General features: G+C 40.2%; 1 protein-coding gene across 2 annotated transcripts in view; it reads left to right on the top strand.

Moving 5' to 3' along the window:
- Positions 1–13,291, top strand: part of LOC127962751 (cadherin-11) — a 50,182-nt gene extending 36,891 nt beyond the window's left edge. For both annotated transcript variants that reach the window (XM_052562422.1, XM_052562421.1), the window contains exons 4-12: positions 349–468; positions 1,714–1,881; positions 3,456–3,643; positions 5,737–5,990; positions 6,137–6,273; positions 7,132–7,253; positions 7,986–8,103; positions 11,080–11,331; positions 12,301–13,291. In XM_052562422.1, the coding sequence (XP_052418382.1) occupies positions 349–468; positions 1,714–1,881; positions 3,456–3,643; positions 5,737–5,990; positions 6,137–6,273; positions 7,132–7,253; positions 7,986–8,103; positions 11,080–11,331; positions 12,301–12,797 (1,856 nt within the window). In that variant the 3' untranslated portion in view covers positions 12,798–13,291. The remainder of the gene's footprint in view (positions 1–348; positions 469–1,713; positions 1,882–3,455; positions 3,644–5,736; positions 5,991–6,136; positions 6,274–7,131; positions 7,254–7,985; positions 8,104–11,079; positions 11,332–12,300) is intronic.

The raw sequence follows: 13,291 nt of genomic DNA, 5'->3' as shown, positions 1-13,291 counted from the left end.
TTTTTTCCAGGTCAATTCCTTATATTTTTTTAGACAAGTTGGTAAACATGCTGGGTAAATTGATTTTAGTGTGTAAACAGAATCAGATTTCATGGAAATTAGCCCGGCTGAAGGCAAAACATTGCATGCACAAACCCGAGGCAACTGTTTGTATCGTCTAGCTTTAGACTCTGAAATACTCTTGTTGCCTTTAAGAAAGGTTATTCAAGATCAACTTTATGAACTGAGAAATAGTCAAGTTGCTGTTCTTTCTCTTATCTTTGTTGTGAATGTTGATGGGAAGTGTACCTTAGACTGTGAGATATGTGCAATATCCAGAAGTGATTCCTATCGTGGCTTTCTCTTCAGGTACTTCAGTGATAAAGGTCACAGCTACAGACGCCGATGACCCCACATACGGCAACAGTGCCAGGCTGGTCTACAGCATCCTGCAGGGCCAGCCTTACTTTTCTGTGGAGCCACAAACAGGTACATTAATGATATTTTCACTGGTTCTGTGTTAGTTCTGTGGAGCCAGCCATGCATTCAAATATGCATCATGTGCAATTTCAAGTCATGTTTGGCTTCGATTCAATTACCATGGTATGAGGATTGGGAATGAAGAGGATAGTCCTTTCACGCTTCGCAGGAGCACCTTGTGTTCTCTGAGCTAAATTAACCCAGGTTACATTAGTCCTACAGTGTCCCAGTGGCAGTGGAAACCCCTACAGCAGTCAGATAAGATGAAGCAGATGCTGCTAATAAACTAAAGCTGGATGTTTTGCTCGATCCTGTTCAGTGCTGCTCATCTATGTGGTATTAACAAAACCATCATGCGACTATTCATAGCGCATTTGTGTTAAATGCTTCAAGACCGCAAGAATGAGGAAAATAGCCACATATTTTTTTCTGGTCTGAAAGAAGACTGGACGAGTAAAGTGTCAACTGAAAGCTAGACTTTTGTTCTACAGCACTATCCTGAAGTGTAAGACCAAGGTCAGTTGCCCTACTGGATAAAAGCTTCCTGTGTATGACATACAAAATGATAGGAGATGTAGAAGTGTGTACAAGATGCCCACTTGAGAACAGTATGCGTTTACTGCAACTTGATGATCATCAAGTATATTAAGGAAAGCATATTGCTAATTCGGCTCACACAAAATGTGTAAAATATATCTTCTATCATTTTAATTATTATTTTTTAATAAGATGTCATTCATTTGAAATACTAAATCACACATTCCATGCAAATGTAAGCATTTTGACAGATTAGTTGACTGAATAATGACAGTCAAATCAAATAGCATAATAGAATCTGGCAACTTAATTTAACTTTTAATTGAACAGATTGTTGTTATAGCAATAATATATATAATTTATATATTTAGACTAAAATGATCCCACTGAATTTAATAATTTATATATTTAGACTAAAATGATCCCACTGAATTTGCCCATAGGCTTATTGAGCAATGAAAATGCGCATCTAATTCACTAAAATATTAAATAGTTGGTGCATTCTGCCCCAGTTCTGAGGGGGGCATCGAACTTAAAGGGTTTTCACGTCAAAATAGCAATATTTGTTACGGCAAAAATCCATTCCAACTGGTTAGATGGAATAAATCTCATAAATGCTGATGAAACATACAATAAATCAATCAGTGAATGCATGGTCATGAAAGAATGGTTTGGGGTGCATCTTTCTTCATACTGTGTTTATATGTGTGTCTATAGGAATTATACGAACAGCTCTTCCTAACATGGACAGGGAGGCCAGGCAGGAATACGATGTCGTCATCCAGGCCAAGGACATGGGTGGACACATGGGCGGTCTGTCAGGCACCACTCAGGTTAAAATCACCCTGACTGATGTCAATGACAACCCTCCGAAGTTCGCTCAGGGTGAGAAAATGTATTCTTCCAGCTGTGAATGTTCCCTCTTTCTCTGTCTTTCTCTCTTTTCTTATCTCCATCTCTCCTCCATCCATCTTTTTTGTCCTCCTCTATCCCTGTCAGGTTTTATTATTGTCACAGTGGCCATGTCCTGCTCATTGGCTGGCTACACACAACATTACTCTGACCTCTGCTATGCATGCGCCAAGGGAGGAGAGTTTGCTTTTAGCCAGTGTACAGCCCTTTCTTCTCCACACTTCAATTCTCAAACCACATAATAACATTGACAAGCCCTCAGGGACCAAGTCAGAATCTGCTAATATGAGCTACAGATGTTAACATGAAAATATCACAACTTAATTATTCAAATGTTCCTTAAACGTTCAACGCAAGCGTGATGACATCAAGTCTCTCGAGCGTGAAAGGCTGGATGAAATATTTACTGTGTTTGCGTGTACCGAAGATAGCAGGAACGAGCTAGTGTGAGCTAGCGCTCATGTGTTGCCAATGTGACATTAAACTGCACACTAAGCACATAGATTTAATCTGTCTTTTGTTCCAGAAATCGGCCTTATAAATCTCCTCCAAGCTTTTGCTTTTTTGTGCGCTCTGAGCCTCAGGCTCGGTAGAAAAGGGCCTTCAAGCTTTTCCCTGACTTAAGCAGAATGCATCATGGTCCCAGTGCTCCAGCTCCTATACAAGCCCTGTTTTTGGTGTTGGTAGAAACCATTATTCATGGATCAAAATAAACTGTACATTGCAAGGTCATTGCCCACAATGAGTAGCTTAGACTAGCAGATCCTTAAATCTACCTCACCGATGGTTCTGAGCTGACGGCATGATGGAGCATTTCAGGAGCAAGATAATTTTTTTTTTTTTTTTTTTTATGTGGACAGCAGTTTGGCACAGAGCACAGGTGAGAATCTGGGCTTCAGATATTTAATATGGTTCTGCTCACTCCAAAAAATACAGTTTGAGCAGTGGGCTGTCTCTTTTAGGCTCGATATTGATTCCCAGAGATGTTTGCCCTATCCGAAACAGACTTTGACACATGACTCGCTGCAAACTTGTGTAGTGTAGATGAAAACGTTTTTTTTTTTTTTTTTTCTTTTTCTGTCGAGGGTCTGATTGAAAAAGCAGACCTCTTTTCACACCCTGGCCTTTTTTTCGCGAGGATTCATCCCCATGTGGGAGTTATTTTTGTAAATGCAGCTGAAGCCTTTGGCTCTCAGCAGACAGGGAGTGGAGCCATATGGTCCTTCTGCAAGCTCCAGCCTCAGGCAGGTGTCTGTTATAGTCTTCATACACCCACCCACATACGCATACAGGCTCGCTCGAGCACAAAAATATAAATTTCACACATGCACTCCTGTTCTCACAAGCTAAGAGCTCACATGTGCCAGGCAGCTAGCTGAAGGTAGCACCGGTATCATGCAGAGAACCAGCTCTCCATTCCCGGGTGGGCAGTGCGATCATGATTTTTCTCGCCTGTGACTCAGAGATATTATAAACCCTATAACCTCCCACCCCCCCACCCCTCGCCTTTTCTGAGAGCTCCCAGGATTCACTCTCCCTCTTCACAGGTGTTTACATCATGGCGGTCTCAGAGGACAAGGTTCCCGGTGAGGAGGTGGGTCGATTGAAGGCCAGAGATCCTGATCTGGCGGAGAACGGACTGGTGGATTATCGCATCTTGGAGGGAGACGGCATGAACCTCTTCGAGATCACCAAGGACTCGGAGACCCAGGAGGCAGTCATCAAACTAAAGAAGGTGAAGTGTGTGAGAGCGCCAAAGAAGTATGTGTAAATGCAACGTCTAGTTACGTATGTGCGATTGTGAATGGAAGCAAGTATGTGCATAAAAAGGGTGAATTACTATGAATTTATTTGTCACCCCTTAGTCTTCTTCAGGAATCATTTGCATTTAACTTATTTGCTTGTTCATTTGTGTTCCTATTTGCATGGACACTCAAATATGCAAGGGTTGTGAACGCAAGTGCAGGACTGCTGGGAAGCTGGGAAGTGATTTTTCACCATTTTCACTCTGTAATTGCAATGACATTGCCCATCCCTTCCCTATTATGTCTGAGATGAGCATTGACTTTCATGGCTGCTTCTCTCCGTCCGTGTGAGGGAAGCTCATCTGGGCCGTGCTGCCCGGGTTACTCTTCCCCTGCTCTGAGGCCCTGGATTATGCAGACAATTACACAGCCACTCGGGTTAGGCTGCCGCCCATCCGTACCCCCACCTCTCATGGCCGAGAGAAACCTCACATCGCCCCAAGAAGCCTGCTAGCCACTAACCAGCTTTAGCCTGAGAGCCAAAGAGACCCAGCCTATAGCCTTAACACTGCCACCTGCTGGTGATCTTTTACCTCTCTCCCCCACAGCTTAAGATCTGGAGTGATCATCTAAGAAATGATCATTAGAAAGGAAAGCATATTAAAAGAGAGAAAGTCAAGAATTATTGCTGTTTAAGCTGTGTAATCCAGTGAAGCGTCAGCATATTTGTTTGTGTAAAGGAGGTTTGTATGATGCAAAAACAATTGAAGGGGATTTTGTCTGGATTTTATTTTTTTCAAACATCATGACCACAGCAGTGCTATTTCCGATTGCCGAGAAGGGTATAAGGAAGGGATGAATCGTGCAGAAGGGTGAGAGAACAGACAATACGGCATGCCTACAACAATCAGCTTGATGCAATGCTGCTTTACTCAGTAACACAATGTTTCACTGATACACCTCTTGGGAAATCATCACCTTTTGCTCTTCAAAGCATGTTGGAAATTAAAGTCGAAATTACTGACGGAATTGCCAGGGTTTTAATCAAGTATTCTGTTTCAACTGCGGGCAGGGCAACGCACGCTGAATATTAAGAGGAGACGTAGCATTATTGTGAACACTATCTGCTCCTGATTAGGTTCAGTCGGGAGTTATTAGGTGCCAAATAAAGGATTGTAGTAGGGGGGGAAAAGAGAAGGAGGGGGGGCTGCTTTTGTCAGGATAAACAGAAAATAGTTTCCAACCTGTTGGAGGAAAGAACTGGGTCATACTTGTTTCCAGCGTTGGCAGCTCCATTAAAGAGATCCAAAGAAAAGAAAATGCGAGAGAAGAGAATGAGGAAGCAGGAAAAACAACTTTCATCCAATAAGCAGAAACACAAAGCTGGCCGGCATGTGTCCGTGTGAGTGTGTGTTTGAGTTGATATGTACCCTTTATGTGTAATTCTCACTTGGTAATTTGTGACCGAGAGGTGTGACGGGTGAGACAGGCTAATCAGAAAACAGGCGGACGTGTGAAAACTGGCGATGCAGGAAGACACGAGCGGACCAAATGACTGGCTGCTTTTGAACACTTCTTTTTTTCTTTTCTTTTTTTAAATCTTGTTTTATTTACTTGAACCTAAATTGCATGAGAAATGTGCCATTTGAGAATTGTAAAAAAGTGCAATCTGTAAGCGAAAGATGTCTAGGAGAGCCTTGATATTTCAATGTTTTTTTTTTCATTCAAGCTTCTTTGTGGATTCAGTCTCCTTCCAAAATGTATAACAACAGTGCCCTCTAGTCTGCTTCTTTGAAACTTTTCCTTTTTTTTCTGGTTACCTATATTCCAGTGTTTACTTTTTCCTATTTCATTTCACTTGATTTACTATATTAGTGATATATTAATGGTTATTTTATGGCTAAGACACATTTATTTTTTAATTCAACTTTGGTTCTCCATCAGTCAATTTACACAGGGGTCATTTCCATATTTGAACATGTACAGTGATTCCTGAAAAATAAAAATAACAAAATAAAAACATTCTATTGACAGCTTCATCAAAAGTGAATAACTGAATTGTATCCTGACCTTCTGTTTTCAGCCTGTGGACTTTGAGACCAAGCGATCATATACACTAAAGGTAGAAGCCTCCAACCCACATGTGGACCCACGTTTCGCTACCTGGGGTCCATACAAAGATACTACCATTGTGAAAATATCAGTAGAAGATGCAGACGAGCCCCCGACCTTCATGGCTCCCAGCTACAGCTTTGAGGTGGAGGAAAATGCCCCAGCAGGCACTCTGGTCGGCCGTGTGCATGCCAAAGACACCGACATCATGAACAACCCAATCAGGTAGCAACTGCTTCCTTTAAAGAATCAGATTACTTTTGTTTTGGCTGTCTTTTTTTTTATTTTTTTTATTTTTTTGTCAGCTTTGTTTGATGACAGTACCCCCTCTAACCAAAGTTTATAATTTATTTATGTTTCTTTCATCCCAGATATATGATTCCACGCTACACAGACTTGGAAGAGTTTTTTACCATTAATACTGAGGACGGCATTATTAAGACCACAAGGCCTTTAGATCGGGAAGCACAGGCTTGGCACAACATATCTGTCAGCGCTGCAGAGATCGGTAGGTCACTCATCGCTTTTCTGGGTTTTTAAATAACAGAGTAGCCTTGCATGTTTCTCATTTTTTCTCTAACCAAGCTCCCCAGCTCTCCCTCCACCCTGCTCTTATGTGGTTGTAGCGTCGCCAGGCCTCCTGCATGATTTCAGAAGAGACAGCCACAGATTACCTCTTCAAACTTCAAATGATACCCTCAGTTCAGTGCACAGTGTGTAATTGGCCCTAAAATGTTAGATATTTATTTTTTGCGTGCGTGTGATTTCCTTGAAGTGCAGTTAGTGTTTGTTCTGGCTGGATTCAAAGTTTCTGTGTGATACATTTTCGCTTTCATTCCACTGTCTTTGATAATTTCGACCATCAAAATGTTTTGCCTGAAGACTACATCGAAAATAGTCTTTTGCCATGTGGAGGACTCTTGTGTCTGAAAGCAAAATATCAAGGGATTTACTAAACCTGATCATTTCAGATAGGAGATGTGAGTGAATCATTCCAATTGTGACAATTGTGGTTCTGTCTTGTCACTCGTGTCCTTCCACTAAGAGCTAAATCAAGTGTAGTGTTAGGTCTGGCAGTTCACGTTAGTCACGCTCGCATCAGCTGACTCTCAGCTGATCCCCATCTACCTATGGGAAAATAACACCTAGCTAAGCTTTCATATATAAGGTCCCTCAGTATTATCAGCAGTTTTTGCTCAATAGCTAATTACCTGGCCTCCTCCATCCCTAACTCCTCCTCTGTCAATCAGGATTTACCTTCTTATTCTCCTTTGAATCAGACTTATTCTGAAATGTGTAGAGATTTATTTGAATTATTGATAAATCGTAAAAATGTGTGTCATTTGGATTTCTGTTGTTGTTCCAGGCGGCCATCACCAAGATGCAAAAGTACGAGTAAATATCAAAGTCAAAGATGTGAATGACAACGCTCCAGAGTTTGCAACTCAAAACGAAGTGCTTGTCTGTGAGAACGTCAGCCCTGGAAAGGTAAATCAACTAACTGTTTATTTGAGAGCCAAGTATGTTTCAGCACTTATTAAAAAATTAGCAACACTTTACAATAAGGTTCATTAATAGTGTGTTTATGTTATTAATGCATATACACATGCTTGACCATTCAAAGGTTTGGGATCAGTAAGATTACTTTTATCCAGCAAGGATGCATCAAAAGTTACAAGTTACTAAATAACTAATCTTTGAATTAGAATAATTTCTGCAAGAAATTCACACACATATATATATATATATATATATATATATATATATATATATATATATATATATATATATATATATATATATATATAAACTTTAAAACATTAGTGAATAATCTTGCTGTGAATGTTGCCAGATAATATTTTATAGCTAGATGAAGAGGCTTATATAACTTAATGTCCCTCAATTTGATCTTTTTTATATCTGTGAAATGTATGACTGCCTATATAAGTAGGTACAGGAAACGGTTAATGAATTAGCTAATTCCTAAAAGAGGTCACAACTTCTATCAAAACTTTTAAATGAGCACTATAAAAGATTATATTGATGTCTAAATTTAATCAATTCAGTGTTCACTTTCCCTTTGTCGGCCAGTTGCAAGTTTGAATGAGTGATAGAGAAAAAAAAGAAAGAGAGATAAAAGAGGCATACATTTATTTAAAGGCATGCCCTGGTGACTTTAACCAATTTAATACGACCTGATTTGAACCCTCTGCTCCACAGCTCGTTGAAACAGTTAGCGCTACGGATAAGGACGAAATGGCCCACCGCCAGCACTTCCACTTCAGACTGGCCCCTGAGGTCGCTAACAACCACAGTTTCTCCCTCAAAGACAACAGAGGTGTGTAGCACACAAAACACCTTATAACTGAATCATTTGCACTGAAGAACCGCTTCTTTCAAGACAGGTAAACTTCCTATGGAAATACGCCAATTGAAAACTCAAAACTTTTTTAGTCTCTTTCCAAATCAACTTAGTTTATCCATGTGGAGGAGTGCGTGTCTGCCCAGCCAACCTTGTGTTGGTAATTAGGTCACGCTGAGGTGGGCAAACTCAAGTCAACTTCCTCTCTTATTAATTATGGAGGCGTCACTCTCGTTTGAGCATCTCCATCTGTGGATTCGAGACGTGGGTGAGGCCCAGCTGGTAGGCAGCCCTGTTTCTATCTGTTTCTCAAGCATGCTGATTGGTGTGCCCAGAAAACCTTCAGCACCATGCTTTAGTCTGATAGTCTGAAGGTCTGAAGAACATGTTTGAGAGCCCCACCTATACTGTAATGTGAGAGTCAGTCGCTGGGAAATGAGAAGCCTCAAGTTAGAGCCAGTTGAGGAGCCTCTCTGAGGAGTGCCGTCGTGACTGGGTGGTGCTCAGTTTGAGGGGAATTTGCTGCTTTTATATGAACTCATTATGTGGTGGCTCTTGGTAGATTACAAGCTGAATTATGAATGCTTCAAAGGAACTGTAAATCGTGTTTACTTTGCTCACAGTTTTGGTGTTATTTTAGAATGCTCAGTGTGACTGCTATATGATAATGATAGTAGTCTAACATATGCTAACAAGCTAAACTATTTTCCATCTGTAGAGCGGTTGAATTTTGAGTTATATCTGGAAGATAATTATAATTTTCAAGCCATCGGATGAGAAATTTGCAGGCCGGTTTTGGAATTACTTCAGATTTTTTTTTCTATTTTGTTTACACAAATTACACTCTAGACAGTGGAAGCTGATGTGCTTCAAGAATCAGACCACTGTAGCTCCATGTAATTCAATGCCACAGACCACATTTTACTCAAAAATCGAAAACCTTCGCTTTTCTGAACCCCTCAAGGGACCCCATGGTGAAATAGCCTTCCAGGATGGCCTACAAATTGACGTCATTGACTGAGCTGCTCCGTTCCATTGGTTAATTTCTGATTGTGCTATATTTCTCGTTGACCACCAATAGATTGGAAATATAATGAAATCCAATAGCTGATTCCAGCAACTCCACATAACTGTTGCCCGAGTGATTGAAACATGCATTCATTGTTTTTAAAAGGTAAATGTTTACAATCACAGATCTGTTTAGGCTTTTTTCTTGGTTAATAGAGCAGACCGATGTGAACCGAGAAGTTGAGCGAATGAAAGCGAGAGAGAAATGGGTGTCTTTCCCATTCGGTCTGCTTTAATGAGAAAGGAGATGAGCAGTTTTTAGCTGGCCATTTCAAAAGCCAACAATATTAGGGAGACAGATTAGGCTACTCAGACTGACTGCCTTTATCAGGATCCGAAGTCTTTCAAATGGATACAGTTTTCAACAGCTTTGCCCACCCATTTATCTGACGCTCCATTATGCTTCACTCTCTGCACAGAGGCTCTGACATTGCTCTCTTATCAGACGGACGTAATGAAGGCCTGCTGATTATAAATGTGCACGAAATCGAAATATTAAGTGTATAGAATATTATCGGGTTTAGTAATGATACAAAAAATGCATTAAATCTGGTTTTGATCTGCAAGGTTTTGAAATGCCAACTGCATTTAAATGTGGGAATTAATCATCATACAGCAACTGCAATTTTTAGTAAATGTCGGTCTTTTTTTTTTTATTCATTTATTTATTTATTTATTTTAAACTAGGTTGCTAGGTTGGGTGCTCAAAATTCAGTGTCAACCCCATGTTTAATGTTAATACCACATCCAATACTGACGTCAGCTGACAGTGACATTTGTTGTTTTTAGGTTGTGTAACCAAAATCCAACGTTAAGTCAACGTCAAATAGGTGTTCAAATACTGACATCAACACATCTGTTTTTCATTCTGAACCAAAAATGCAACATCTGTCCAATGTCATGGCCAACGTCAGCCTGATGTTATATTGATGTCCTGTGCCTGATTTGTTGTTATAAAGCCAGAATTGTGAGATATAAACATACAATTCTGAGATAAATAGTACATGGCCATGGTCTTCCATAGATTATTTTCCAGATAATAATTTATGAAGAATTTGATTTGGCTTCAACTTGACAGTGTAAAAAAAAAAAAAAAAAGTAGAAATGTATGTTTATAATAGCGGACTCAATATTTTTGTCACACATTATGTGCACATGACCAACACATTTATGCTCCTTTCCTGGCACAAAGAAGGCTTCCTTGAGAGTGCTCAGTGTACAGCGTTTGCCAATAAAGGTGGCCCAAAAGCACAACATCATAAACAAGGACCCAGAGGAGCTCTCTCAGGTTCAAACATTGCAAATTGATACTTCACACAGCCCATGGTAATCTCACTGACAGAATGTGGTATAGAATTATAATGGATAACATTAGATTGATCGAGCCTGTCCACAGCGTCATGCTATATGAGCGTTGTAGCCATATCATTAGTGGCCTTCCCTGACAGAGCCACTGAAGGTTGAAGAAAGTGCTGCCAGAGGGAGTGAAAATGACTAAACCCCAGGCCCCTAAATGAACTCACTCCATCTATGCCTTCAGCGTGACCTTGCACTGAGTCAGGGAAATGCACTGGCACTGATCCATCCCTCCCAGTTGCAAATAAAACCAATACCGCTCCCTCCGCTCTAACTTTGATTACACTTCCAAAAGCTGATAAATGTTCTCAGTATTAAACATGAATTTAATATCGGAGGATTCACACCTCATTGACTCTCACCGGTGGCAGTGGGTAGCTCTCCTGCACCTAAACTCCAGGGAACGGAGAACTTTCCTGTAATTCTATTCAGCGCATTTACGACTCTGTTGTTGTTTTGTTCAAATCTGGTAAACTCCTCATCAGCTGAAGTAAACATTCCATCAATGTTCCTCTGTTGCTTCCACAGATAGCACTGCTAGCATCTTTGTGAGACAGAAGGGCTTCAGCAGAATGTCCCAGGATGTGTATCACCTTCCCATCGAGATCAACGACAATGGCGTACCCCCAATGAGCAGCACCAATACTCTTATAATCCGCGTGTGCAGCTGCGACAGCAAAGACACGATCCTCTCTTGCAATGTGGAACCTTTCATACTAACAGCAGGGCTCAGCACCGGAGCTCTGATTGCCATCTTGGCCTGTATTGTTATTCTACTGGGTAAGCCTAATTATATTTGTTTACGAATACACAAGCGAAGCAATCACATGTAAATAATAGAGGTCTAGCTTGGCTGGTTTAAACATCTTATAGGGACCTGATGCATGTCAATATTTACATTTCACCCCAAAGCACACTGGGATTCTTTTACACTCATACAACTACAGAAGTATTTGAAGAACAGATTGATTGTGATCATTGATTTACTTTGCTTGCCTCTATAACTGATTAGGGATTTGTTTCCATAAAGTATTCTGAGCCTAAGAAGGTTGTAAAGACAACGTTTACTTAAGTAATACTTGAAATTGTCAGAGACGATTAAAACTTTTGTAGTCACTTGTTGAGATTTTAACAATTTATGAATTGAACAAAATATGAATGCAAAATACAAAAATACAAACACAAACATAAAAATATAAAAGTACAAAAAAATATATTTTATAATTATACATAATCATATATTGTAATTATGTTGATATTTTTACGTCAAATACCTTTTATGTAATGTTTTATACAAAGTGTATGTATATATATATATATATATATATATATATATATATATATATATATATATATATATATATATATATATATATGCAATTTTTGAACAGACAGCGGGCGAAACCACACGCAAAATAAAGGGAATAAACACTTAAAGCTTGTAATCTAAGGAGGGATTTTTTATTTATTCTAATGTGCAAAGAATGTCAAGTTATATTCAAGTACTCTACTATTACAGTTCATCATTTCCCAAAACATATTAGCTATCTCAAGTTATGTGGGCTTATCAAAAAGCAGTATTAAAACTTCGCGTTTAATGGGAACACTTTATCTACAGAGTCAAATCTTTCCAGCAGCTACATTTAAGAAAACTGATGTGAATACTTATCTACAGAAGCATAGTAGCGACTCCAGCATAAGTGAAAGATGCTATTAGCATTGGCTTGACATTTGTTTGCATGTCTGCAGCGATCGTGGTGCTGTTCGTGGCCCTGCGGCGCCAGAAAAAGGAGCCTTTGATCGTATTTGAGGAGGAAGACATTCGGGAGAACATCATCACCTATGATGATGAGGGAGGTGGCGAGGAGGACACAGAGGCATTTGACATCGCCACCTTACAGAACCCAGACGGTGCTAACGGCTTCCTGCCCCGTAAGGACATCAAGCCCGAGCTGCAGTATCCCATGCGCCCCGGAATGAGGCCCATAGGCAACAGCGTAGACGTGGATGACTTCATCAAAACGCGGATTTCAGACGCGGACAATGACCCCACAGCGCCCCCGTATGACTCCATTCAGATCTACGGTTATGAAGGTCGAGGCTCTATCGCCGGCTCTCTCAGTTCTTTGGAGTCGGTGACCACAGATTCAGACCTGGACTATGACTACCTCCAGAGCTGGGGGCCGCGATTCAAGAAACTTGCCGATCTATACGGCACCAAAGACTCTGCTGATGACAACTCTTAACGTCCGCTCAATAAGTCCTTTTCAGCTCCCTCCACCCGGCCCTTCTCCACTAACTGTGTGTTTTGTGAAGTTTACTATAAGTATTCCATGAGTTTTTCACTTTATAGTAAACTCTAGGTTGTTCGTAAGTATACACACAGTATACTAGATGCTGGGAGTGTCATAGGTACAGTACGATCACAATGTGCTATGAGGAGCCAGAAGGGTAGAAAAAAAAAAAAAAAATGGTACAAAAACAAAATAAAACAACAACAAAAAACAAAAACAAAAAAAAAAAGATAAAGACACACAGACACATAAGTGGTGGACGTGGGTCTGTGGCGTGTATGAAATGAAGAAATATGTGACAATGTTGTTTAAGAACTGAAGAACATTACGTTTCACTTTTGATGTTTGTAGGTTCCTACAGGTTTGAGGTTATGGATGTGGATCACAGAGAGACATGGATTTGCTGATACTGTGAACGAGCTCACGAAGAAATAAAAACAAAAACA

Source organism: Carassius gibelio, chromosome B7 (assembly GCF_023724105.1).
Source record: "Carassius gibelio isolate Cgi1373 ecotype wild population from Czech Republic chromosome B7, carGib1.2-hapl.c, whole genome shotgun sequence".
NCBI classification, from domain to species: Eukaryota; Metazoa; Chordata; class Actinopteri; order Cypriniformes; family Cyprinidae; genus Carassius; species Carassius gibelio.
The sequence above is the reverse complement of the archived record's forward strand: the minus strand, read 5'-3'. Positions and strand labels throughout refer to the sequence as shown.